The following is a 24,268-nucleotide window of genomic DNA, read 5'->3' as shown; positions in this document are numbered from 1 at the left end:
CAACCTTGCTAATGATATTATTGATTTAACATCTGATTCTGAAGAAATCCCAATTCAACTTGGAAACTCTACACGCCCCATACTCCACGAGATAATTGACTTGACATCAGATGCAGAAGATGTAGACCCGATGAAACAAGAAGTGATCTGTATAGATTAAGGTGAATATAAAGGCGAATACAAAACTGAAGTAATTCTCTTGAACCTGTGTTGTTCTCTTGAAAAGTTTTTTACACCGAAAAAATATACAAATGCGTTGTTAGTAGTATTATTGGTGCTTTTTTTTTTTTGAGGTGAAATATTAACGTGTTCTACCCACATAGCATAGTACTGGTCAAGTCCTTAAAATGTCAGTTATAAGGTATATCCTCTATGCCATTGCGGTTACTATTTTATTGAATTTTGTCAAAGCTACCGAAAATAACAACTTCAAAGTCGAACTTGAAACGCAGTGGAGCAATATTGATTTCCTTCCCAACTTTATCGAGGCAATCGCTGGCTTCAATGAATCCTTGTATGAACAGACAATTGAAAACATTTTTGGCTTAAGCGATAATGATGAGGTATTAGAAGATGATGCTTCAGATCAAGAAATATATTCTACCGTGGCCAATTCACTCAGGTTAGCAGATGAAGATATGGATTTTGTTAACTTTGATTTGGTTTACAAAAAACATACACCACGAGTAGCCGCCCATTACGATCACTACTCTGATGTTTTGGCTAAGTTTGGGGATCGACTCAAAAGAGAATGTGCCAAAGATTCCTTTGGAAACACGGTGGAAACAAAAAACGGCCAAATACAAACGTGGCTATTATATAATGACAAGATATATTGTTCAGCTAATGATTTGTTTGCATTACGAACAGACTCGAGTTCTAATTCCACACTTTTATTTGATAGGGTTATTGGAAAATCAAAGAATGCACCTTTGTTAATTTTATATGGAAACCCCACTGAAGAGCTGACTAAAGATTTCCTTAAAGTATTGTATCCAGAAGCAAAGGCTGGGAAATTGAAGTTTGTGTGGAGGTATATTCCACTGGCAACTAAAAAATTGGATTCGATTCCCGGATTCGGTGTAACATTGAAAATGGAGAATTATGATTATTCTTATTCAGAAGCAAATCCAAAATACGATTTGAGTAGAGATTTCACCAAAATTAACGAATCGCAAGAGTTGGTCCTGGTCAATGAAAAACATTTGTATGAACTAGGCGTTAAATTGACCTCCTTTATTTTATCCAATCGCTACAAGACTGCAAAATACGACCTTTTAAATACCATTTTAACCAACTTTCCCAAGTTTATTCCTTATATTGCACGGCTGCCAAAATTACTAAATCATGAAAAAGTTAAATCAAAAGTGCTTGGAAATGAAGATATAGGATTATCACAAGATTCTTATGGGATCTATATCAATGGATCTCCAATTCATCCACTAGAATTAGATATCTACAATTTAGGTAGCAGGATAAAGGAGGAATTACAGACAGTAAAAGATTTAGTGAAACTTGGTTTTGATGTTGTACAAGCAAAGCTCTTGATAGCAAAATTTGCTCTACTTTCAGCAGTTAAACAAACGCAATTTCGAAATGGGAATACATTGATGGGCAACAATGAGAATAGATTTAAAGTGTACGAAAACGAATTTAAAAAGGGCAGCTCGGAGAAGGGTGGAGTTTTGTTTTTTAACAATGTTGAATCAGACAACACATTCAAGGAGTACACCACTAATCGTGAGGAGGCTTATTTAGGAGTTGGGTCTTATAAACTCAAACCAAATCAAATACCATTGTTGAAAGAGAACGTTCATGATTTAATTTTTGCTTTGAACTTTGGAAACAAACATCAATTGCGTGTGTTTTTCACTTTGTCTAAGGTGATTTTGGACTCAGGTATACCTCAACAGGTTGGAGTTTTACCTGTTATAGGGGACGACCCAATGGATGAAATGCTTGCCAAAAAGTTTTATTGGATTGCTGAGAAATCAAGCACACAAGAGGCATTAGCAATCTTGTATAAGTATTTTGAATCAGATGGTCCAGATGAAGCTGCTGATTTATTAGATAAAGTGGAAGTACCTGAGGATTTTAAGGTAGATTACGATCATGTGTTAAACAAGTTTTCTATAGCTACTGCTTCAGTTATCTTCAATGGGGTTATCTACGACTTAAGGGCACCAAACTGGCAGATTGCTATGAGCAAACAAATATCCCAAGACATTTCACTTATTAAAACTTTCTTGAGACAGGGGCCCATAGAGGGTAAATTGAAAGATCTTCTTTATTCCAATGCAAAGTCAGAACGGAATTTGCGTATCATTCCGTTGGAGCCTAGTGACATCATATACAAGAAAATTGACAAGGAATTAATAAACAATTCAATTGCTTTCAAAAAGTTAGATAAAGAGCAGGGTGTGTCGGGAACATTTTGGTTAGTGTCTGATTTTGCAAGACCAGAAATGATTACTCAATTGATAGATTTGTTACTGCTTCTCAAAAGGAAATCAATTCAAGTGAGAGTTATTAATACCGGGGATGCGGATTTTTCTGAAAAATTGGAAACTGATTTTAAATTGACAACATTAACAAACGGACAAATTGATGAAATTATTGAGATTTTGGAAGATTCTAACATTTCGAAAGCGCCCAATGATGGATTGAGAGAATTGCTTGTGACTAAGCAACTACCTGCTCATCATTCTTTTTTGTTATTCAATTCTAGATATTTTAGATTGGATACAGCTTTTGAGTACGAGGAATTGGATCAAATAATAGAGTTTGAAATATCTCAAAGATTGAACCTAATCCCAGATGTCATAGAGGCATATCCGGATGAGTTTATGTCAAAAAAGGTTAGTGATTTTAATCTGATGTTGTCCGGTTTAGACAATATGGACTGGTTTGATTTGATGACTTCCATTGTGACAAAATCATTTCACGTTGACGACAAAAGATTTATTGTTGATGTTAGTAGATTTGATTTCAGCTCATTGGATTTTTCGAATTCGATTGATGTAAAAACTTACAAAGAAAATAATCCGGTTGATGTATTAATAATTTTGAACCCCATGGACGAATATTCTCAAAGATTGTTAAGCATTGTGAGTAGTATTACACAATTTCTGTTTTTGAACATCAGAATCCTCCTTCAACCAAGAGTGGATCTGAAAGAGGAGATCAAAATTCACAAGTTTTATCGCGGTGTGTATCCCCATGCAAAGCCCAAGTTTGACTCTAATGGCAAATGGATCCAGCATTATTCATCACAATTTGAAAGTATTCCATCCGATGTGACATATTCTACTGAATTAGATGTACCGCACAAGTGGATAATTGTTCCTCAAATGAGCTCAATAGATTTGAACAACATTTATTTCAACAATCACCACTCGGTTAACATCAAATACTCCCTAAAGAACATCTTAATTGAAGGATATGCTAGAGATATTCGTACTGGGAAAGCTCCTGATGGCTTAATCTTCAGAGCTTTTAATAAAAACTACTCAACTGATACTTCAGTAATGACTTCCTTGGACTATTTCCAAATTAAAGCATACCCTAGTATTTTCAACTTTAGTACTACCTCAAATTATACGTTGTTATCAGCATCAGAAAATAAATATCAAACTAATATCGAGGAATTAGAAAGCATTGAGGTGCCAGTTTTTAAAATTGATGGATCGACCATATATCCAAGGGTAAAGAAATCTGACAACAAGAAGGCCATGCCTATGAGAAGACATGCAGAAATAAATATTTTTACGATTGCAGGTGGCCAACTTTATGAAAAGTTGACTAGCATTATGATTGCGTCAGTAAGAAAACATAATCATAGGCTGACAATAAAATTCTGGATATTGGAAGATTTCGTTTCTCCGCAGTTCAAACACTTAATGAAGCTTATTTCAATAAAATATAATGTTGAGTATGAGTTTATTAGTTACAAATGGCCCAATTTCTTGAGAAGACAAAAATCTAAAGAAAGAATAATTTGGGGGTATAAGATATTGTTTCTAGATGTCTTGTTCCCACAAGATCTTGATAAAATTATATTCATTGACGCTGATCAAATATGTAGGGCCGATTTGACAGAATTGATTAACATGGATCTTGAAGGTGCCCCATACGGATTTACCCCAATGTGTGATTCTCGTGAAGAAATGGAAGGGTACAGATTTTGGAAGGAAGGGTACTGGTCAGATGTTTTGAAGGATGATTTAAAATATCATATTAGTGCATTGTTTGTGGTTGATTTGCAAAAATTCAGATCCATAAAAGCCGGAGACAGATTGAGAGCACATTATCAAAAGCTTTCAAGTGATCCAAATTCGTTGAGCAACTTAGATCAAGACTTGCCCAATAATATGCAAAGACTGATTAAAATATTTAGTTTGCCTCAAAGCTGGCTCTGGTGTGAAACATGGTGCTCAGATAAAAGCTTGAAAGACGCAAAAATGATTGATCTTTGCAACAATCCGTTAACTAAAGAAAATAAGCTAGATACTGCTAAAAGATTAATTCCTGAATGGACTGGGTACGAGCAAGAAATTGAATCTTTGGTGTCATTAGTGCAGAATGATTCCGCCAAAGAAGTTTCTGAAGAAATCGAGAGTGATGTCGAGAAAGAGGTTGATCATCTGGACAAAAATGAAGAAGAAGAAGAAGATGATGATGGCGATGATTACTTTCACGATGAGTTATAGTGATTAAAAGTCACATGAATAAATAGTGAGAACTCCTGAAACGGCATTAAATCCGCACGTTGGGTAGAGATAATACAAATATTGATAGAGAAAAAAAAAAAAGAAGCTTGGCAAATTTTTGGGGCCACCATCGGCACTACTCCTAAATTTTTCCAAGATCGCACAAAATTCATACTGTAATTATTATTGTTAAGAGTCATAATGACCAACAATGATTTTCTCGTTCATTGTAATCTAAATGAACAAATAGTATAAACCTTTGTGGTGGTTATTTTTTTTTTTCGTTCATTCCTTCGTTCGTTTGATCTTGTTTCTCCTTTTTGTTTTTTTTTTTTTACTTCTCTTAGAACCGTTTTATTTCGTATTATTACTTCAAGACTATTAGCCCAGTTCAGTTTCATAAAGCTCGATCTTTCAGAAGTACTGACAACTATTGACCATGAAGATATCTGAAAAATTAAGTCAAGCTCATAGGGGATCAAAACCTCCACCAGCGACATTTTCGTTTGAATTTTTCGTTCCCAAAACTTCACAAGGGGTGCAAAACTTGTACGATAGAATGGATAGAATGTATGATTTGAATCCGATATTTATAGATATCACTTGGAATGCAGGAGGCAGATCATCCACTTTGACCAACGAAATGGTATACACTGCACAATCAACTTTGGGTTTAGAGACATGTATGCATTTGACATGTACTAACATGAAAGTCGAATTGATTGATGAAGCTTTGGAAAAGGCTTATAAGTCTGGTTGTCAAAACATTTTAGCATTGAGAGGAGACCCACCTTTGGATGGATCGGAATCTACAGGTGATTTCAAATATGCTAAAGATTTGATCAAGTATATTCATAAAAAATATGGCAACCACTTTAATATTGGTGTGGCAGGCTACCCTGAAGGTCATCCAGAAGAAGAGGATGAGCAGAAAACATTGCAATATTTGAAAGAAAAATGTGACGCTGGAGCTGATTTCATTATTACTCAAATGTTTTATGATGTTGAGAACTTTGTTTCTTGGTGTAGCAAATTACGCAAAATTGGAGTTGATATCCCAATCATTCCAGGTATTATGCCTATTTCTACTTATGCTGCATTTATAAGAAGAGCCAAGTGGTCTGAAATAGTTATTCCACAGCACTTTCTAGATGCATTAGACCCCATCAAAGATGATGATTTTTTGGTAAGAGAACGAGGAACAGAATTGGTTAGTGAAATGTGTAATAAATTATTACAATCTGGATATGTCAATCATTTGCATTTTTACACCATGAATTTGGAAAAAGCCACTGTTATGATTTTGGAGAAATTGAATCTTATTGAAGCTATCAAATCGCACGATGTTGTTGGTGGATCTGAATTACCTTGGAGAAAATCATTGCATCCAGAAAGATCTAAGGAATCGATTCGTCCGATTTTTTGGCAACATAGAAAGTACTCTTATATTTCAAGAACAGCAACTTGGGATGAATTTCCTAATGGTAGATGGGGTGACTCGAGATCTCCTGCTTTCGGTGACATTGATTTGTGTGCTAGTGAATTATTGAGACAGTCACCTAAAAAAGCTTTCGAATTGTGGGGTCTTCCACAATCATTGGCCGATTTGAGTGGGATAATTATCAATTATTTAAAGGGTGATTTGAAGTCGTTACCATGGTCTGATGGTCCTGTAGGTGATGATACTAGGGTTATTGTTGATGACTTGATATATTTGAATCAACACGGATTTTTTACTATGAATTCACAACCTGCATTGAATGCAGTCAAATCGTCTGAGAAAGTTTTTGGCTGGGGTCCCAAAAATGGCTATGTGTATCAAAAACAGTATTTGGAGTTCTTTTGTCATAAAGATGTCGTTTCCAAGTTGTTAGATCAAGTTGAGGAATTCAACATAAAAGGAGCAGAATCTTCGTCAGCTTTTATTTCGTATTATGCTGTGGATAAAGATGGCAATTTAAGTACAAATTGTAAAGATGATGACATTAATGCTGTCACTTGGGGTGTATTTCCAGGAGAAGAAATTCTTCAGCCAACAATTGTTGAGAAAACTTCATTCTTGGCATGGAAGGATGAAGTTTATAGATTGTTCACTGAATGGGCCAAGATTGCCAGTAGCAATTTAGTTGAAGCTGATCAAACACAAGTAAACGAATTTGTCCGATTAATGAAAAAGTTCGGAGATGAATTTGTTTTGTGCAATTTGGTAAACAATGATTTTGTTGATGGCAATTCCACCCTTTTTGATTTGATCAAGCGTTTGAATGTTAATGATTTGAATTAAAATCAATAATTACACTTGATAAAAGAATCACGATCTTGTTATTTATATCTACGCATGAGAAGAAGAAGATATTCTATTGATGGGGAGCACTCAACATGCTCGAGTATGGAAACTTTCAACATTAGTTTCCTAATTATTTTTTCAGCGTAATTTATGATTTTTATGATGGTTACGGACTATTTTTTTTGCATTAAATATTATTTACTTCATTTCAACAATTGTTGTTTAATCTTTTTTTAACATACATATATCAATGTCATTTTTAAAAATTGCTTTTTGCTGGTTTAGAAAATGAAAAATTAAAGGCAATCAGTTTAGACATTCTTTTTTTGTATAGTTTGCATCCTCAACGGAATTGGTTTTTAAAATAGAATAATAAAAGTATTATCTTTGTTTAAAAAAAGACATGGATCTTTTCACTATTGTAGCAAGTATAATCGTTCAACGGCTTGAAACCTTCTGATTACGCCTACAATGCTTCTTAAACCAGTAACTATACGAAGTTCGATTAGTGTGCAACGAATTATCCTTACCAGATGTTTTTGATTATACAAATGATACAACCGTAAAAATAGCTCAAAAAGAACCCTTGTTCACAATATTTTTCTTCAACATAAAAAATCACGTTGGTTATTCCTTAAACTCAACTACCCCTCTTAATCATTTTGCAAGATGTACCGTTCATAATTCTGTATAAATTCTGACCATTGGTGATACACCCAATCTCACTTCTGTAATTTTGATATTCCTGCATATATTTGTATTACCACTGACCTAAAATTGATTGGATGAAAAAAAGAAAAGCTCAATAACAGAGACAAAATCTCAGAAAACAACAGCAAAAAAAATATCGAATTAGGACTCAAACAAAATCTAGTTTTTACATCTTTTTAAAAAAAAGCATTCATTTATTATCTATTCATTAACCATGTCAGGAGGTCCAGTTCCAGTTTGGAAGAAATATACTACCAGACCACAGGGTATTTGGGAAAAAATAAGACAGCTTTTGGTTTTGGTGCCAAATAGATCATCTGGTAATCCTTTAGTATCATTGTTTAGACAAATTCCACCTGGTGAAAGAATCAAAGAAGCACAGAATTATAAGGACCCTGTTACCATACCAGCAGGTGATATTAAAGGGAATCCATATTTCAAGAGGGATTATAGAAGAAATTACCCACAAGTTCACACATTTAACCAAACCAAAATCTCTGGTTTGTTGAATTTGGGTTCTGAATCAAACCCAAGAATTTCCATTGGCGAGAAGGGAAGCAAAGAATTGGCTGTGTTTACAAATGGACAGGACGTTAGTTTGGCATCCACTTTGAAATCTGTGCCTGCATCTGTGGTGAAGGGAGAAATTTTGGGTAGGTCAGGAGAACCAATTGTTGCGCCATCATTAAACAAATTTAAATGGGAAATTTTACCTGAACCTGTTCATGGTATGTATTCTGAGGCTTACCCATGCCGTATATTCACAGAGAAGAAAGCACGTCAACAATCTTCTGCTTAAGAGAATGGTTTTTATTCTTTTGTTTTGTTTTGTTTATTTTATTTAGCATGATTGTACACTATTAATATATATTTGGTCTTACGCTGAATTGTGGGAATATACAAGGCAAGCCGTATAACCCAAACCAGCAGCATAAATACTGTATACCCAGGTTATATTTACAGACGGGAAAATTTTTCAAATGATCATCAATTGTTTGCAGCGTTTCACATGGATGCACTTGCAACCAAGGCTGGTGAAAAAGGTGATGGTTTTGTAAATCAACAGCAGATAACCCAACTGCCAACGTATTTTGAGTCATTGGTGATGTTAGAAACGTATCATTGTCGTATAATCTCATGTTGAACAACGGCACATTATACAAGTCGTCAAAAGAAATTGTAAAATCTATACGAAGGCGTTTCACGGAAACACTGATAAAGCTATACATTTTGTTGGTGGCCCATTTATTCACGTAGTGATTACCAACAGAAAATCCAAAGTCTGTGCCTTTCAACTTCAAGTTCTCTAATATAATTGAAATGAACTCTTCTATACTGTCATTGAACTCCTGATTTGTAATCATTGATGTGGCTTCAAATGGTTAATATCTCTAGACTAATTTTTTTTTCCTTGGCTACACCTTCACTTGGTGAACTAATGGATACATTTGGTCCTACCTACTTACCCCTAAACTATAAACACTAAAAATAGAAATCTCTCCTGTTTAACACAGTGAATCCAATTTCATTAAATACAGTCTAAAATGCCTAAACAATTTCTTCAAAACATGGATATTTTAACTACAAAAAAAAAAATGAAAAAAAAAAATGAAAAACAAAGAGGAAAGCAGGTGCCATACCTCGACTTGACAGGCAACTTTGTAATACGACCATAATCAAACATATTACTTCTCTCAAAATCCAAATGACAAACTTTGCAGTAAAATTTTCAAGATATATGTATTGACCAAAGCAAATGCATTGAAGACTTGCAAACAAAAAATACCGAAAACCATTATATGTAATTACTTTTGGTTAAAATACACCAATGGAGACGTCATTAATCACTGTTTTTATTTAGTCTGGTCATCCCCATTCTCATCTTTTGGGGCAGTTCTTTCATTTAACAATCCCGACTTTCCATTCAAAAGAACTTGGGCGTTTGTTGCACTGATTGAATTTCGAACTGACATTTCCTTCATTCTTTCGGCATTCGGATGTTTCATAGACATTCCACCAGGTATACCACTCTTTAAACCACCACCCATTTGTTTTTGCATAGCATAGTCTCCACTGTCAAAGTATTTCTTATCTTGGAATTTGGATGACAAGATCTGTTGGGTAGTGGGTAATTTCCCATACATTTTATAGATTCTTAACTCCTGTGGCGATAACTTAGACAAATCCAAATGTTGAGTGTTCGTTGGTTCACTCAAAGGATCTTCTTCACTATATGACATGATTGAATTTACTCCTTTATGATTCAAAAAGTAATTGAATTTTCAATGACCAGAAAACACAAAAAAAAAAAGAGAACAAATTGTAATAGTTCTCCTTTATTTTATTATCTGAAGAAGAAAAAAAAAGAGAATCGGTTCAGGTTTGCTGGAGTCACATGTCCCAACGATCTATGTGGTCATTATTTTTTTTTACTCTACATAATATTTTGTTCCATTTAACACTACCCCAGGGCACACAAAACACACTTCACCAAGCATGGCAAGATGTTCCAGACAATGAAGATTGTGATATCAACTAAATAGACGATTGTGTCGTACAACTCCAACGGAATGGGCAAAATCCTACTGGGCAATTTGTTCACGTACAATTGGAAGGACAATGCTGTCTCTTGTTGCAAAAACCTCTCGTTGTCGTAGCTAAAAGCATGGAACTTGTACCTGATCGCCACATACAAATCAAACGAATCCTCCACGCTCTCTACCAACTCGTTGCTGTGCATGTACACATGGCCAATGTCAAAGTCGTATGGCTTGGTGGCTGGCCAGCAGAGCTTGATGTTGAGCATGTCGCCATTTGTGAACGTATTGTCGCCGTAGTTGTTCACACGCACTAGTAGTGTTGACCGTGGTTGTGACACGGTATTGTATGTGAGTGTTATTGTGTTGGACATATCCTGGTCATCGATTGTGCCAATGGGGTAGTCTAGTAGCACTGTGTGGGTGGTGTTGAGCCGATGGAGCTGGCGACTGAACCTGGTTTCCCTGGGTATGGGTGACAGGTGCAGTACAATATTGTAGTACTCAGGCACTCGGACCAAGTATGTTTCTGTGTTTGCCATACATATGGACACGAGAAGGAGTAGCACCCAGTACATTGGTGTTGTGGGAGAGATGGGTCTTGTGCTAGAAATTGTTTGGTTTTTTTTTTTTTTTTCCTTCTTTTTCCACTCTGATCTGGATTCGTTCTATTAATGAATAATTGTACGCTCATATTTCGCAGCCTTGCGGTTATGGTCTATGTATCCTTACGTCAAGAAAGGGAAAATACCTTTTCGCCTCCTTCAATGCCCTCTCTCGATCTCGGCCTTCATAGTCTACTTGCATGTCTAGTACCCGCAACGTAGTGTTTATCGGCAACTTTCCAAACCAGTGTGATAGGTTGTACACACTTTCCCTTGCAAACACTCGCAATGTTCTTAGTCTCGGGAAACTGCTAGCGTTCATGAACCGTGATACCACACTGCTGTTGAGAGACCCTCTCGCCACTGTGACGGCAAGCTCCTCCAAACTCAAAAAGTCTTCTCCGTTTCCACATTGCAAAAACTCTCGGTACCGCTCAGACACTGCAAACGCGTTACCTTCAGAATACGACACCACTAGTCGCTTGATGTTGGAATTGTAGTTGAATTGTGATAGTGTGAACGGGAACTCCCAGGTGCAATTGTGGAGCTCGACATCCTCTACAATCAAAACAGGGTACACGTCTTCCCAGTAGAGGTGGTAGTGCCATAGCCGCAACTTGGTCAACATCTTAAAGTTGGCAATGTGCTCCAAACTGAATATGCGGTTGATCGTGGTGCTGGTGCTGGTGCTGGCAACGCTTTCCCTTGGCGCCCGCGAATCAAAGTACAATGTAAGCTGCTGCAAGTTGTCGTCTTGGCGGTACTTGAGCCAGTTGGAGGAGAACTTGCTGTTGATAAGCAAATGTCTCAACCTAGGCAAGTCTATCAACAAATCGGTAAAGATGTCCATGTTCCATTCCCCATACGAATCACAGTCGACTATGCGAAGTCGGGTCACCAAGTGTCTGTGCTGCTTGAGGAAACTCGTTCTCCCGTCTATTTCACTCCTCATATCGTTCCAGCTGGCTCGGATCTGGGAAAACACAATAGGTTTAAGCACGCTTCTGTGTTCGTGATCTAAAGTCGATAGGTTTATCGTGTCCTGTCTCGACAAGTCCTTGAAAATGAGCTCTAGTATGTCTGTGGGGAGAGTGACCAATGTCAACTCCTGGCTGTACTTCACCACCTTTCTCTGTGACTCTGACTCCTCGCGTTGTCGCTTCATATGTAGTTGATGGCCAGTTCCTACTGTAATGTCAGAAAATAAGATTTAGGTTTCCATCTTATCTCCAGAAAAAGAAAGCAGAAAAAAAAAAAAAAAAAAAAAAAAAAAAGAAATGGAATAAACAACAAACCAGAAGACAACCACCGTGGAAGAACCATCCTCCCCTCGCCAGATAGTTCTCTGTCCAATCTTGTATTTGCAAAATAATTTTGATCTCACGGCCTGTCCACATAACACTTGCAAACCATGCAGCGCAGCTGGCTCCAGTTGATATCCATAGTGTCACGCAATATTATCGATGACTTGAAAAGTAACATTCTCAACAAGCCCCCGATTCTACTAATCCTCAACCCGGACTCGTTTGAACCACCCTTCACGAATGGGTTTGACGAGTACTTTAATGTCACATCGACCGCACTCCTCGGCCAGTACTCAAACAGTAAAGCTGCGAACTATGCCATTGTTGCGTTATCGATTGTTCTAGCCGGTCTAGACATTGTCTACAGCATAATACGGCTCTCGATCTCAACGATGTTAATGGGGGCGTTCTTTGGGAGTCTCCTATTCTTTGGACTCTGGTTTGTCGTGACTGCGTCCAGAAGATGGAAGTTGGTGGTGCTCTTGTTTCAAAATAACGACTACAATGTACTATACTAGAATACACGTTATGATTATGGCTTGGATATATATGTATGAATACACTCTATTGACTGGTGGTGCGGTCAGCGTGCTATTTCATTCACAAAGAGCTGTCTTGGGTGTCCCAGATGATGGTCACCGGACCATCGTTGACCAAGGCAACGTCCATCATGGCGCCAAACTCTCCGTCCTTGACCTTGTCTTGGCCCAACCCTGCTCTCAATTGTTCTAGCAACTTGTTGTACAATTCAACCGCATGGTGGCCTTTTGCGGCACGGTGGAAATCAGGCTTGGTCCCCTTTTTAACCGTGCCGTACAATGTAAACTGACTCACAGACAAGATTTCTCCTTGGATGTCTACGATCGACTTTGCCCAGGGCTTGCCATACCACTTGGTGGCAGTCTGTGGTGGCTCGGACAAATCCTCAAACACACGGAGGGAGAGAAGCTTCTTGGAGAGCTTGGCAATATCTTCCTCTGTATCTGTGGTGGTGATACCAACGAGAACCATCAACCCCTTTCCGATTCTGTTTGCTCAAAGATGTTAGTGAAACGTCTGTGTTAGGACCCAATTGGCAGATCACCGCTAGTATATAAACACAAATACATACGAAGACACAATCTTCTCTTCAACTGTAACTGACGCACTCTTGACTTTCTGAACAACCACTCTCATGTCGTGAAATTGTACTTATCAACTAAGCAGAAATAATATGGAAGTAATGGTAGAAGGCTCAGTTTGCGTTGTTTTAGCTTAAGAGAAGTTATGCTATTGACACCAGGAGAGAGGAAAGGTCTGTAAGAAATAGTACCTCAAACAATACTCTTTTTTGCAATACAATCCAATTTGATTTCAGTATGATCTTGCTGCGTTCAGGCAACAATAATCTAGATCAATTTTACAGGAAATTTCTAATATTATGATCTACAGTGATAACCAATTTATTATTGGATACAACGTCTTTACCTTTTTTCATAGACCAAATGTTTCCCGTTAGTCAAAAGGTTTCTTGCCTAAACTGATTTTTGTTTTTTCCTTTCTCCAATATGAAATTCATTTGCCTCTCTTAAGCGATATGCATCAATTAATTAATTGGTGCAAAAATGGAATTTGTTGACAAACCTACCCTTAACAAAATGTATCACAAGAACAACAATTTAAAAAAGAAAAGAGTATTAAAAAAAAAAAAAACTGTGGCAAGTTTGTTTGCTATTTCATCAACATCATCATAATTATTACGAATTCGTCATAATGAACAAAAAAAAAGAAAAGAACCTTCAAATTTCAAAGAAAGAAAGAGATACGAAATGAGCTTACCTTTTGGCTATAAAATGGTTTTGCTTTACCACAAATATAATCTTTTTCTTTAATATTTTGTACGGCTTTTCAGGTCCATTGTTTTCTTTCAATCATCTTGCCTGCTAAAGTTTAACCTTTTTTTTTTATTGCAAATTGGATATGTCTGATGAGAAAGTAGATTTGGATCAACTAGAGGAAAATTCTCTAGACACTGAAGCTTATTTGCAAAAAGAAATAGAAGATGAAAATAATCATGCTATCAATTATCGAAACTGTTCTTGGCAACGAACTGCAGGTTTATTGTTTAGTGAATACATTTGCCTTGCGATCATGTCATTCCCTTGGAGCTATTCCGTGCTAGGATTAGGTTTGGGCTTAATTGTTACAGTTATTGTTTCGTTGTTGTGTCTTTACACAGGGCTCATCATTGCTGACTACTGTGCAGCATATCCTCATTTAACTGATGTGTGTGATATTGGACGTCATTTAATTGGTCCCAAATGGGTTTGGTATGCCACTGCAGTGGCATTTCTTTTAAATAATACTTTAATTCAGGCATTACATGTGCTTGTGGGGGCCAAATATTTCAACACCATCAGCGATAACCATACTATCTGTTCCATTGTTTTTAGTGTCGTCTCAGCAATCATTTGCTTCCTTATTTCTCTCCCCAGAACTTTTAGTCACATGTCCTCAGTCGGGTATTTTTCAGCAATCACTATGTTCATTGCTGTTGTTTTAGCAATGGCATTTGTTGGTGTGCAATCTCACCCATATGGGTTTAAAGAAGGTACCCCAGTTCATTGGACAGCATGGCCAGCAAAAGGAGAAAAATATGTGAACATCATGTCTGCGGTGTTAAACATTGTTTATACTTTTGTGGGACAAATCACGTATCCTTCATTTATTTCACAAATGAAGCAACCAAAAGACTTTAAAAAGGCATTGATAGTGGTGACAATTTGTGAATTGATTACGTTTTCCTTGGCTGGATCTATTATATATGTCTATGTCGGTAACGCATATATTACGGCTCCAGCATTTGGTTCTTTAGTTGGGAACTATAAAAAAATTGCCTTTAGTTTTGCCTTGCCAACAATTATATTTCTTGGTGCCTTGTACAGTAATGTGTCCTCCCAATTTTTGTTCCAAAAAATTTTCAGTAAAAACAGTGTTCATAGGAACAATCATACTGTTACTGGTTGGGCAGTTTGGATTGGTTTAAATGGGACACTATGGGCTATTGCATTTGTTATTGCCGAAGTCATTCCATTTTTCAGTGATTTGTTGAGTTTAATGTCTTCATTGTTTGATTGTTTTTTCGGATTTATCTTTTGGGCATTGGCATTTTTCCGATTGAAAAGGTTGTACCATTATAAGAAAACTGGAGAAAATATATCTTTGTTTCAATTATTCAAACTGGCAAGCATATTCCAGAAGTTCCAATACGGTTTAAATGTGATAATATTTGGATTAGGGATTTATATTCTTGGTCCTGGGTTATATGCAACTATTCAAAGTATTATTTGGTCCTATCAAGCAAGTTTGTATGGAAAACCATTTTCCTGTGTATCTAATGCTATATAGAATTTAATACTAAGTTAGAGCTTTTTGCATCAACTATCAAAATGAGTCAATCTATACAAATTATCAAGGAAAGAAGCCATGAATTTACCAGGAGTTTTTTCTGATACTGCAGCACCAGCTTTATTATAAAGCTTTACAGCATTGACAGCAGCGTTGAAATTACTTGGAAGACCATACGCTGACTTGGCTTGACTAGTCACAAATGCTGCAATTGTACTACCCAATGCACAGCCAGATCCAGTAATTGAACCCATCAATTTGTTACCACCTTGAACTTTGAACACTTTGTTCGGCCCTTCAATAATATAATTTGTTGGCCCAGTTATAACCAAAACGGTTTTGAATTCAGTAGATACTTGTTTGCCTATGTAAATGATATCTTCTTCCGTAAGATCTGAAACCGAATCAACGCCTCTCATATAAGATATATCTTGCAATTCTATATAACTGCTTGTTAACTTCTGCAACGCCAAAATCTCACCAACATTGCCCTTAATTACAGCAAAATAGCCTGTATCCAACAACTGTTTACAACATTCTAATCTGGCCCTACTAGCCCCACAACCGACTGGATCAAATATAATTGGATTTCTAGGTTGGTGTGCTAATATTGCATTTTTAAATATTTTCATCATCTCTTTGGAAGGTGTACCTAAATTTAAAACCAAAGCTGTATTATAGATTGAGGCAAGTTCTTCAAATTCCTCTTCAAATTCAGACATGATAGGGGAAGCGCCTATGGCCAATGTTACATTTGCACTAAAATTCTTCACCACATTATTGGTTATATGATGAATCAATGGGCGTGATGATGTCAATTGTTTTATTTGGGCTTCGTAGTCTGGTATATATTTCGAGTCATAATGAGGGATATTCCAATATGGAGAGCCTGAAATAAGTGTTAATAATAATAAAGTTCCTTCGGCAGCATTTTCATTTGCCATGATACAAGAGACAACTGCTACTCCATCAATTTTCTCACCTGGAATAGCACATTGAAACATCACATTACGTACATTTAAGTCGTTTATTCCACCAATAGCGACGCTGTGAATTTTTTTGGCACCTGATTTTGAATTGTGTTTGTTCAAAACTTGAAGCATTTTTCTAATCCCGCTGGGGCCTGTTCCTTCAGGATTAGTTACATCTTTTTTTGTATTGGTCTTATAAACCGTTCCAAGGCCAACATAATCAGCAATTCCTTGATCAACTACTTCCTGAACTTCATCAACATTAGAGCAAGTTACCCCAAGAATTTTGTCGTCACCAATCAATTTTCGTGCAATTGCCGCAGGCATATCATCTTGACCCACATGGACACCTTCAGCATTCACTGCAAGGGCAACATCAACTCGATCATTTATAATTAATGGGATTCCCCGCTTTTGTGTCAATTCGTGGACTTGTTCTGCTCTTTTGATAAACTCTGAAGTAGAAAGGGACTTTTCACGTAATTGAACTATTGTAGCTCCGTAATTGATAGAATCTGCCACTTGTTTGAGAAAGGAAGACGATTTAGGAACCATTCCTGAATCTGTTACTAAATATAATGTATAATCAACTTTCATTTTAGATGAAATTAGAATACTATACTAAGTTGCAATGAACGAAAAAGAAAGAAAAAAAAAAATAACAACAACAACATGCAAGGAGCATTTCAACTATTAAAAGTCCAACAAAAAAGATATCAATTAATTTGAAACTTTGCCTAGAATGTAGTCTTTCATTGAATCTCTTCGAGTACAACACTGGATCGTTAGGTGGGGTATGCGCTTATGGTGTATCATGCGTTAGGAGGGGAGAGTTACTTTATCAAACTTTATTGGTGGAATACACGACTATATTACTTGGTAGCGCTGGCAATATACTAATTCTTTTTAATTTAATATTGAATCTTTTTTTTGGGGTCAATATTTTTACAAAAACTGATAATAAAAGATCTATACCAAAATGATTTGCACCGTCATGTTTCCCATACTATAGCAAATATGATGTAAAGTTAACTAATTCTATTTTATTGAGATAGTATGATTGTGAAAAAATTATATGATGTCGTCAATGCTTAAGAGTAGATCTGACTCATTTAGGAGATCGGCTCCCGTTAAGTTTCCTCTAAAACGTTCCTTTTGGATTCTTTAAACCAAACAGATCAAAGTTTAAATATTGAAACTAATCTAATCCGGCTTTTTTTTTTTTTTTGTTTTTTATCATTATTCTAGTTTTTTTTTTTTTTTACTTTTTACATATCAATAACTTAGGTGTGACTCATCATGATAATACAACCAAATCATAGAAGAAAACCAGAGTTTAATGAACGATATTATATCTGTAGAACCACTGAAAAATATTCCACAAATTTCAGTATTATTGTTCAATATAATAGAAGAGTCAACCATAATTTATTATCAAATGCTTTGTATTCATTAATTAGAAAGAATAGTTGGTTTGTCCAGAATTTTTTCCAAGTGGATCAAAGGAATCCAGCAACTACTAATGGCCATAATTTCGAGGTACGAGTTCTTGAACAAGTTAAATTCTACGATGTCGTTAAATTTCATAAAATTGACACATTTGATGAAACAGTCATGGAATCTCTCAATGACCATATTTTCAGTATGAACAATGCTAATTTACCATTATGGAGAATCAATGTTTTTGAAGAGAGGAGACCAAATGGAGATCAATTTGTAAGTGTATCATTTGATCATTCAAACTATGATGGACTTTCAGGGGTCCAATTCCAAAAAGATTTGGCGAGAGAATTGTCAATTGCCAAAGATGATTCGTTTTATGATGTTTTATTTGATTATCAACATGATTTTGAAAATTTACCTGCCACTATTTTACCAGCAGTAGATAATTTAACAGATTTGTTTGATTTAAGTATGTTACTGATTAGTAATTCTATTTTAAAAAAATGTGTTCCATTTTACAATACTATTTGTGACTATATTTGGCCTCTGGATCCATCAGTTTTCTATACTGATAAACAAGTTACTAAAAACCTACAAACTAAATATAAGTTTTTGAAGCTAACTTCAAATCAAGTTGGTCAAATCTCCAGGTATTGTCGACCACGTGGACTTACTATAACTACATATTTTGATATAATCTGTGTATGTGCATTACAAGAGACAGTTTTCTCGGTGGTCAAATCACCTGCTACTCATACATCTTCATTAGTTGCTATAAATGGCAGACGTTATTATTCTGAGGAAATCAAAAATTTCCTTTATGGTTCCTTAGTATGTGGAGCACCAATTATTTTACCTACCATTGAAAATAAACTTGAATCAATGCAAATGTTCCACAAGCAGATGACTAATGATATAAATACTAAAAAGTCATTCAAATCAACCGGTAACCTAATTAAACATGACAATGTGTGGGAATTCTTCCAGAACAAAATTGGTAAAATTGGTGGGAGGTTTACATTGACAATTTCTAACCTTGGTAAAATATCAAACTCAAATGGTACTTTTAAATTTGAACAATTATATTTTATTCTGAATACTGGGGTTGTCTATAATTTTGTCTTGAATATTACTACATTACCCAATGGAGAGTTAACTGCTGTTGTTGCATATATTCCTGAATTCGAAAACTATGAATTGAATGATAAACCAATAATGGATACATTTATGGAAAAGTTTTATGATTTACTTATTCTTACGTCATCCTGATCATTATCTTCTCCTTCTTCTTCGTCTTCGTCTTCTTCAACATGACTAATTTCATTCATTTGAGACACATATTCATCAACTTTCCCTTTACTTTTATTTTTAATCACATTAATCAATTGTTTAGTTCTTTCTATAGAATATTCTTCACATTTCTTAATAGTCCCACTTACATGTAAACATCTAATTATAACATAATTGTTTTCTAATTTTTCAATTAATGACATGGCCCCAATGATATAATCACTTTGATCTCGTCCACATCGTAGAATCCCCGTTGAGGTACGATTAGAAAAATATTTAACATTTAATAACATTCCTGCTTTCCCTGCTCCTACATCTCCATAATAATCCAGTAAAGATTTTCGAATGGCATTTAAAATTGATTTCACATTGATAACATTAGGTGATAATTGATGTAATGTTAATAAAGCATTCAGTTCTGATTGACTAAATTGAGTAAAATCATCTCGAGGGGTAATTCTTGGGTCTGCAGTCGGTGGATATAAGATTTCAAACAAAATGTATCTATGCTTGATTCGAACCATTTAGTTAACTATCAACGAAACTTGGTATACTGTTTATATTTAGCACTAATATTTGTGGTAATTCTGAGATGATGATGAGACAAACTAAAGAAGAAAAAATGAAAAAACAAATAAAAATTCACAACCATGTATCACGTGACCAAGCTATCAAAAGCATCTTTAAGTGAATTTGGCTTAAAGAACAAGCTTTGTAGTGGTGGGAGAATTCAATTATAATACATACATATTTACATTATTGTTAAATACTTGTCAATTATTTCTTTTGCCAATTTTGGATTACCGTCGATATTATAAATTAATGACAAATTATAAGCAGCTTCCCAAGACATGTCATAATCATAATTATCATTACTACTGTTTGCAATTTCATCCTTCATAGTTAAAACTTTTTCATAATGTCGTACTGCAAGTGTAAATAGTCCAAGAGTATGGAAAAGTCGACCCAAATTATACTCGATTTCCTGTAATTCATATATTGTGGCATTCAATTGACGAAGTTTTTTATATTCTAAAATATAACTTATCCCTTGAAGCAATTGGATATGTCTATTTGAACTCAATCTTTGCATTGACCTATGAAGATGACCTAAACCCAAAATTAAACATAACATTGGATCTTGATTATATTGCTTGTAAGCTCGATTCAAATAGAAAAGGGAAGAAACATAACTTTTATTACCTCCAAGTAAATTCCCATACACATAAATGAGATCAAGATGATGAGGTCCTAATTCAAATCCACTAAGATCGGTAGTTATATGAGCCATTCCAGAAACATTCTTCCCAGTATAACAAGAATCATAACTTTTTAATTGACGTAAAAAATATTTTTGATGATTATAACTTGCAAATTGTTCCCAATATTCAATTCCGGAACCATAACAACACATAAACAATTTATAAATAAATGGGGAAAATTGGTTCAAGTTTAAAAAATGTCGAAGATATACGAAAAGTGAATCAACAACACGATTTCGCCTAACTCCAAATGCTAATTTCAATGCTCTTAATATAGTTTCCTTACGCTTATCCTGAATAAAAACATTTACTGCAAGGGCAATATCAACAATTTCATCAGCATAATCAATTTTATTTTCATAACGGGATATCAAAACTGCATATTGGGCAAAAATATCAAACCATTGATCATAGCTAAGTCCACGATATTCGGTTTTATTGGTCAATGTATGTCGAGTATAATTTTCATCTTGTACTATCCCTTCTAATAGATTGTAAGCACGCGCCAATTTTTCATCAAGACCCATATCCTTACGTCTACGATATCTCACAATACCATTAAATGTTCTATTCTTGTCTCGAGGGAAAAAACTTTTGACATTAGTGAAAATTTCAATCAACTGTGATGCCAATTGTAACCAAGCACCAATGGCAATTCTGTCGCCAAAATCTATTGATTCTTGTAATCTTTCCATACGTCCGAATTTTTCCAAAACTTTCCGTTTAGCATTGTTTTCAATTTCTTCTTTCTCTTGTTCAGTAAGTTTTCTCTTGCCATGAATTTTGAATTCGTTTGGAATCAAAGACCGTATGTTTCCCGATTGTGAAGTATCCAAATTCAAATCTTCGTCTTCTTCTACTTCTTCTTCTGTTGTTCCCCCATTCTTGCGAGGTACTTTGGGTTTGGATTGTCGAACTTGGCGAATCAAATGTTGAGCACCAACACTATCTCCCAAATAGTACAAATTTTCTGCTAATGATAATTTCAAATCTAAATTATCTGGATCATGTTGTAATAAAGCTTCGTAAGCCTGTTTTGATTCATGGTAATCCCCAACTTCAAAATAACATTTGGCCAATAATTGAACAAGCTCTAAACTAGTTGTGAATTCTGCATCTTCCATGGCTCTCAGTAAAAACTTCAATGCATCTTCATAATGACCATGTTCTTCAAGTAATTTCCCAGCTTCAAAATGTAAATCGGCAACATCTTGTTCCTCCAATAAATAATTAAAGTGTTGAACAGCTACATCTTTTTGCTGCAACTCGAGTCGTAAACAACCCAATTTAAATCGAATATCAATCGGTAGGTCAAACGGTTTATTCTCAGCTAAATCTATTTGGTCTTGAGATGATAATGCCAGAATCACTTCGAATCTTTGTCGTGAATCAAACTCCAAATCTTCATTCTCATCCCACCAAGTCTCTTGACTTCGGTTTTGAATCCATCTTGATGCTAATTTCAATACATTCAATCCCATCCTCCATGAATGGTTTTGTAAATGTAATTCCAACAAAATATTTAGTTCTGCCCAATCGAATTTAGGATACAATTCACTGGATTCTCGTTCTGGATGAATGTTGCTATCTAAAACTTTCATATATAGATTAATTGCGTCATTCAATCTTTTCTGTTCCAGATAAACTGCTGCCAAATATTTTATAATATTAGAATCTTTGGGATACAATTGTCGCACTTTTTGGAATCCATCTAATGCTTTACCAAATTGTTTCCGCTCTTGATAAAGTATGGCACGTTGTAATATAAATTCACAGCTTTTTGTAATATCTGGAGTAATTGCACGTCCATAACAATAAACAGCTTGATCAATATGACCCAATTCTGCTGATAATTGGGCAACTTGGCCCCAAAATTCAGTGTCCCAAGGATGAATATTGGCTGCTAATAACCAATAATTACAACATTCATTAAGTTGTTCTTGTGCTTTGGATATTTCCCCTAATGCCTTGTAAGCACTAAAGTTTTTGGGATCCTTCTTAATAACTTCAAGATATAATTGTTGGGCTACTTGCAAATCTTTACGAACAAATGCTTCATTAGCTTGTGATAAATTCAGTCGTACTTCTGGATCCAACTCTCGATTGTCGGCTCTCATCATTTTCCGTTTATAGTAGGATTTGGATTTTATGCTGATCTTTTCTCTTCGATTTCGAACTCTAAAATTACTTGCACCTTTCAATGCATCTTTAAAATTATAATCTTCATCATAATCATCTTCTTCAGACTCATCGCTCAATATTGAACCCCCCATGTTGTTATTATCATTGTTATTGTTAATGTTATCGTAATCGTCATAATCTTCGGATTCGTCAGAAAAAATATACTCCTCAGACGACCCATCGCTATCATCATCATTCTTATCTATTTGCATCTCTTCCATGAGTCGCTCAAAATCTTCTTCTTTCATATCATGATATTCTGGTGTTTCTTGTTGTGTCGTATCATGTTGATTTCGATCCAATTCTTTCTGTTTCAGTTGCTTCATCTTTTTCTGTTTCAACTGTAATTGCTGTTGTTGTTGTTGTTGTTGTTGTTGCTCTTCTTCTTCTGCTCGCTGTTGTTGTTGCACTAGTTGTTCATGTTGTTGCTGTTTAAGTTGTTGTCTAGTCGATCGCCTAAGGCGGCCACCTTTATTTTCTTCTTTCATGTATACCAAAATTATTGAAGGAGGTAACGATTGGTAAACTAGGCAAGACCCAATTGAGAATATCTATCTGTGTTTGGATGTGTATGTGTGAGTGTGTTTTTTTTATTTAGGTTACTAGAGAAACGTAACCATGCAGATTTGAGAGAGAAAAAAAAAAAAGACCACCAAATTGCCGTGTTCTTTTGTTTCAAATACACTTCTAGAACAACATAAGAATTTTCATTAAAACGGCCCAGAATAGGAGGCGAAAACAGCATTGGCTTGTACGATAGAGCTGAGTAGGTGGGATTGTTCAAATTATTTGTGGTGTAGAAACTGTATTCGGTAACTTCGGTTCGTATTTCAAACCCATATTTTTGTATGAGGATAAAGTGTAGAGTCAGTCATGGAAAGAAAGAAATGACTAAGAAAAACAAAGAGCACACAAGAATTATTAGCCAGTCTCCTCTTGTTAAAGACAAGCACAACACCCAACACTTTAAATTGAACAATTTTTGTAGATTGAAATTGACATGATATCTATTAACTCTTGAACTATGAACTAAATAAGTTACTGTTTTTGGAGATATTGATATTGATTGTGTCTCCCCTCTTTATGTTTTTTGTTTCATGTTTTTGTGTGTTCTTATAATTAATATAAGTAGATTGTCGTGTGAGTTTCAAGTTTTTTTCGTAGTTTCTCTCGCCTTCTCAAGTTGTGTTATAATATTTAACTATTATAATTTCTCATATAACATCAACATCAACAACAAAAAAAAAAGAGTTACTTTCTATCGTTTAGACCAATTCTATTAATTAATATATTCCCGTATTTTAATTTCTTATCTAGCATAACATAAACCTAAATCAAGCTAACAATAACAATAGCAACAACAACAACAACAACAACAACAACAACAACAACAATAATAATAAGAATAATAATAATTTATTATATACCCTTATATTCATTTAGACACAGATCATCAAGTCAACCCTTGTGAAACTAAACTAAAAAAAAAAAAAAGGGAACGAAATTACCACATTTCATTCAAGTTGCCCTCCGTCATTTTCCTTTATAACTTTTTTTTAATACATTTCATATTCCCTTCTT

The 24,268-nt window shown here is 35.2% G+C and overlaps 14 protein-coding genes across 14 annotated transcripts; 6 read left to right on the top strand and 8 right to left on the bottom strand. All coding sequences in view use genetic code 12, as the record gives it.

Annotated features, from left to right (window-relative positions):
* Positions 1–347: 347 nt before the first annotated feature.
* Positions 348–4,709, top strand: CD36_82940 (killer toxin-resistance protein precursor, putative; the record flags this gene model as incomplete). Its single annotated transcript, XM_002419180.1, has 1 exon — positions 348–4,709. The coding sequence occupies one exon, from the start codon at positions 348–350 to the stop codon at positions 4,707–4,709; it is 4,362 nt and encodes a 1,453-aa protein (XP_002419225.1).
* A 439-nt stretch (positions 4,710–5,148) lies between these two features.
* On the top strand, positions 5,149–6,993 carry CD36_82930 (methylenetetrahydrofolate reductase, putative; the record flags this gene model as incomplete). The annotated part of the gene is made up of 1 exon (XM_002419179.1): positions 5,149–6,993. The coding sequence occupies one exon, from the start codon at positions 5,149–5,151 to the stop codon at positions 6,991–6,993; it is 1,845 nt and encodes a 614-aa protein (XP_002419224.1).
* Positions 6,994–7,921: 928 nt separating this feature from the next.
* Positions 7,922–8,506, top strand: CD36_82920 (NADH-ubiquinone oxidoreductase subunit, putative; the record flags this gene model as incomplete). The annotated part of the gene is made up of 1 exon (XM_002419178.1): positions 7,922–8,506. The coding sequence occupies one exon, from the start codon at positions 7,922–7,924 to the stop codon at positions 8,504–8,506; it is 585 nt and encodes a 194-aa protein (XP_002419223.1).
* A 61-nt stretch (positions 8,507–8,567) lies between these two features.
* Positions 8,568–9,071, bottom strand: CD36_82910 (autophagy-related E2-like-conjugating enzyme, putative; the record flags this gene model as incomplete). The annotated part of the gene is made up of 1 exon (XM_002419177.1): positions 8,568–9,071. The coding sequence occupies one exon, from the start codon at positions 9,069–9,071 to the stop codon at positions 8,568–8,570; it is 504 nt and encodes a 167-aa protein (XP_002419222.1).
* A 489-nt stretch (positions 9,072–9,560) lies between these two features.
* Positions 9,561–9,947, bottom strand: CD36_82900 (uncharacterized protein Igo2 homologue, putative; the record flags this gene model as incomplete). The annotated part of the gene is made up of 1 exon (XM_002419176.1): positions 9,561–9,947. The coding sequence occupies one exon, from the start codon at positions 9,945–9,947 to the stop codon at positions 9,561–9,563; it is 387 nt and encodes a 128-aa protein (XP_002419221.1).
* Positions 9,948–10,168: 221 nt separating this feature from the next.
* Positions 10,169–10,822, bottom strand: CD36_82890 (conserved hypothetical protein; the record flags this gene model as incomplete). The annotated part of the gene is made up of 1 exon (XM_002419175.1): positions 10,169–10,822. One exon carries the CDS (start codon positions 10,820–10,822, stop codon positions 10,169–10,171), a length of 654 nt encoding a protein of 217 aa, XP_002419220.1.
* A 133-nt stretch (positions 10,823–10,955) lies between these two features.
* On the bottom strand, positions 10,956–12,014 carry CD36_82880 (conserved hypothetical protein; the record flags this gene model as incomplete). Its single annotated transcript, XM_002419174.1, has 1 exon — positions 10,956–12,014. The coding sequence occupies one exon, from the start codon at positions 12,012–12,014 to the stop codon at positions 10,956–10,958; it is 1,059 nt and encodes a 352-aa protein (XP_002419219.1).
* Positions 12,015–12,260: 246 nt separating this feature from the next.
* Positions 12,261–12,671, top strand: CD36_82875 (conserved hypothetical protein; the record flags this gene model as incomplete). Its single annotated transcript, XM_002419173.1, has 1 exon — positions 12,261–12,671. The coding sequence occupies one exon, from the start codon at positions 12,261–12,263 to the stop codon at positions 12,669–12,671; it is 411 nt and encodes a 136-aa protein (XP_002419218.1).
* Positions 12,672–12,753: 82 nt separating this feature from the next.
* On the bottom strand, positions 12,754–13,329 carry CD36_82870 (D-tyrosyl-tRNA(tyr) deacylase, putative; the record flags this gene model as incomplete). The annotated part of the gene is made up of 2 exons (XM_002419172.1): positions 12,754–13,180; positions 13,265–13,329. The coding sequence occupies 2 exons, from the start codon at positions 13,327–13,329 to the stop codon at positions 12,754–12,756; spliced, it is 492 nt and encodes a 163-aa protein (XP_002419217.1).
* A 783-nt stretch (positions 13,330–14,112) lies between these two features.
* On the top strand, positions 14,113–15,540 carry CD36_82860 (neutral amino acid permease, putative; the record flags this gene model as incomplete). Its single annotated transcript, XM_002419171.1, has 1 exon — positions 14,113–15,540. One exon carries the CDS (start codon positions 14,113–14,115, stop codon positions 15,538–15,540), a length of 1,428 nt encoding a protein of 475 aa, XP_002419216.1.
* A 29-nt stretch (positions 15,541–15,569) lies between these two features.
* On the bottom strand, positions 15,570–17,108 carry CD36_82850 (thiamine biosynthetic bifunctional enzyme [includes: thiamine-phosphate pyrophosphorylase (ec 2.5.1.3); hydroxyethylthiazole kinase (ec 2.7.1.50)]; the record flags this gene model as incomplete). The annotated part of the gene is made up of 1 exon (XM_002419170.1): positions 15,570–17,108. One exon carries the CDS (start codon positions 17,106–17,108, stop codon positions 15,570–15,572), a length of 1,539 nt encoding a protein of 512 aa, XP_002419215.1.
* Positions 17,109–17,810: 702 nt separating this feature from the next.
* Positions 17,811–19,223, top strand: CD36_82840 (N-acetyltransferase, putative; the record flags this gene model as incomplete). The annotated part of the gene is made up of 1 exon (XM_002419169.1): positions 17,811–19,223. One exon carries the CDS (start codon positions 17,811–17,813, stop codon positions 19,221–19,223), a length of 1,413 nt encoding a protein of 470 aa, XP_002419214.1.
* Positions 19,193–19,768, bottom strand: CD36_82830 (RNA-processing protein, putative; the record flags this gene model as incomplete). The annotated part of the gene is made up of 1 exon (XM_002419168.1): positions 19,193–19,768. One exon carries the CDS (start codon positions 19,766–19,768, stop codon positions 19,193–19,195), a length of 576 nt encoding a protein of 191 aa, XP_002419213.1.
* A 227-nt stretch (positions 19,769–19,995) lies between these two features.
* On the bottom strand, positions 19,996–23,175 carry CD36_82820 (subunit of the RNA polymerase III transcription initiation factor complex (TFIIIC), putative; the record flags this gene model as incomplete). Its single annotated transcript, XM_002419167.1, has 1 exon — positions 19,996–23,175. The coding sequence occupies one exon, from the start codon at positions 23,173–23,175 to the stop codon at positions 19,996–19,998; it is 3,180 nt and encodes a 1,059-aa protein (XP_002419212.1).
* Between the last annotated feature and the right edge of the window lie 1,093 nt (positions 23,176–24,268).

The sequence above is a fragment of the Candida dubliniensis genome, chromosome 3 (genome assembly GCF_000026945.1).
Source record: "Candida dubliniensis CD36 chromosome 3, complete sequence".
Classification (NCBI taxonomy): domain Eukaryota; kingdom Fungi; phylum Ascomycota; class Pichiomycetes; order Serinales; family Debaryomycetaceae; genus Candida; species Candida dubliniensis.
Note: the sequence above shows the minus strand (reverse complement) of the source record. Positions and strands in the feature narration are given on the sequence as shown.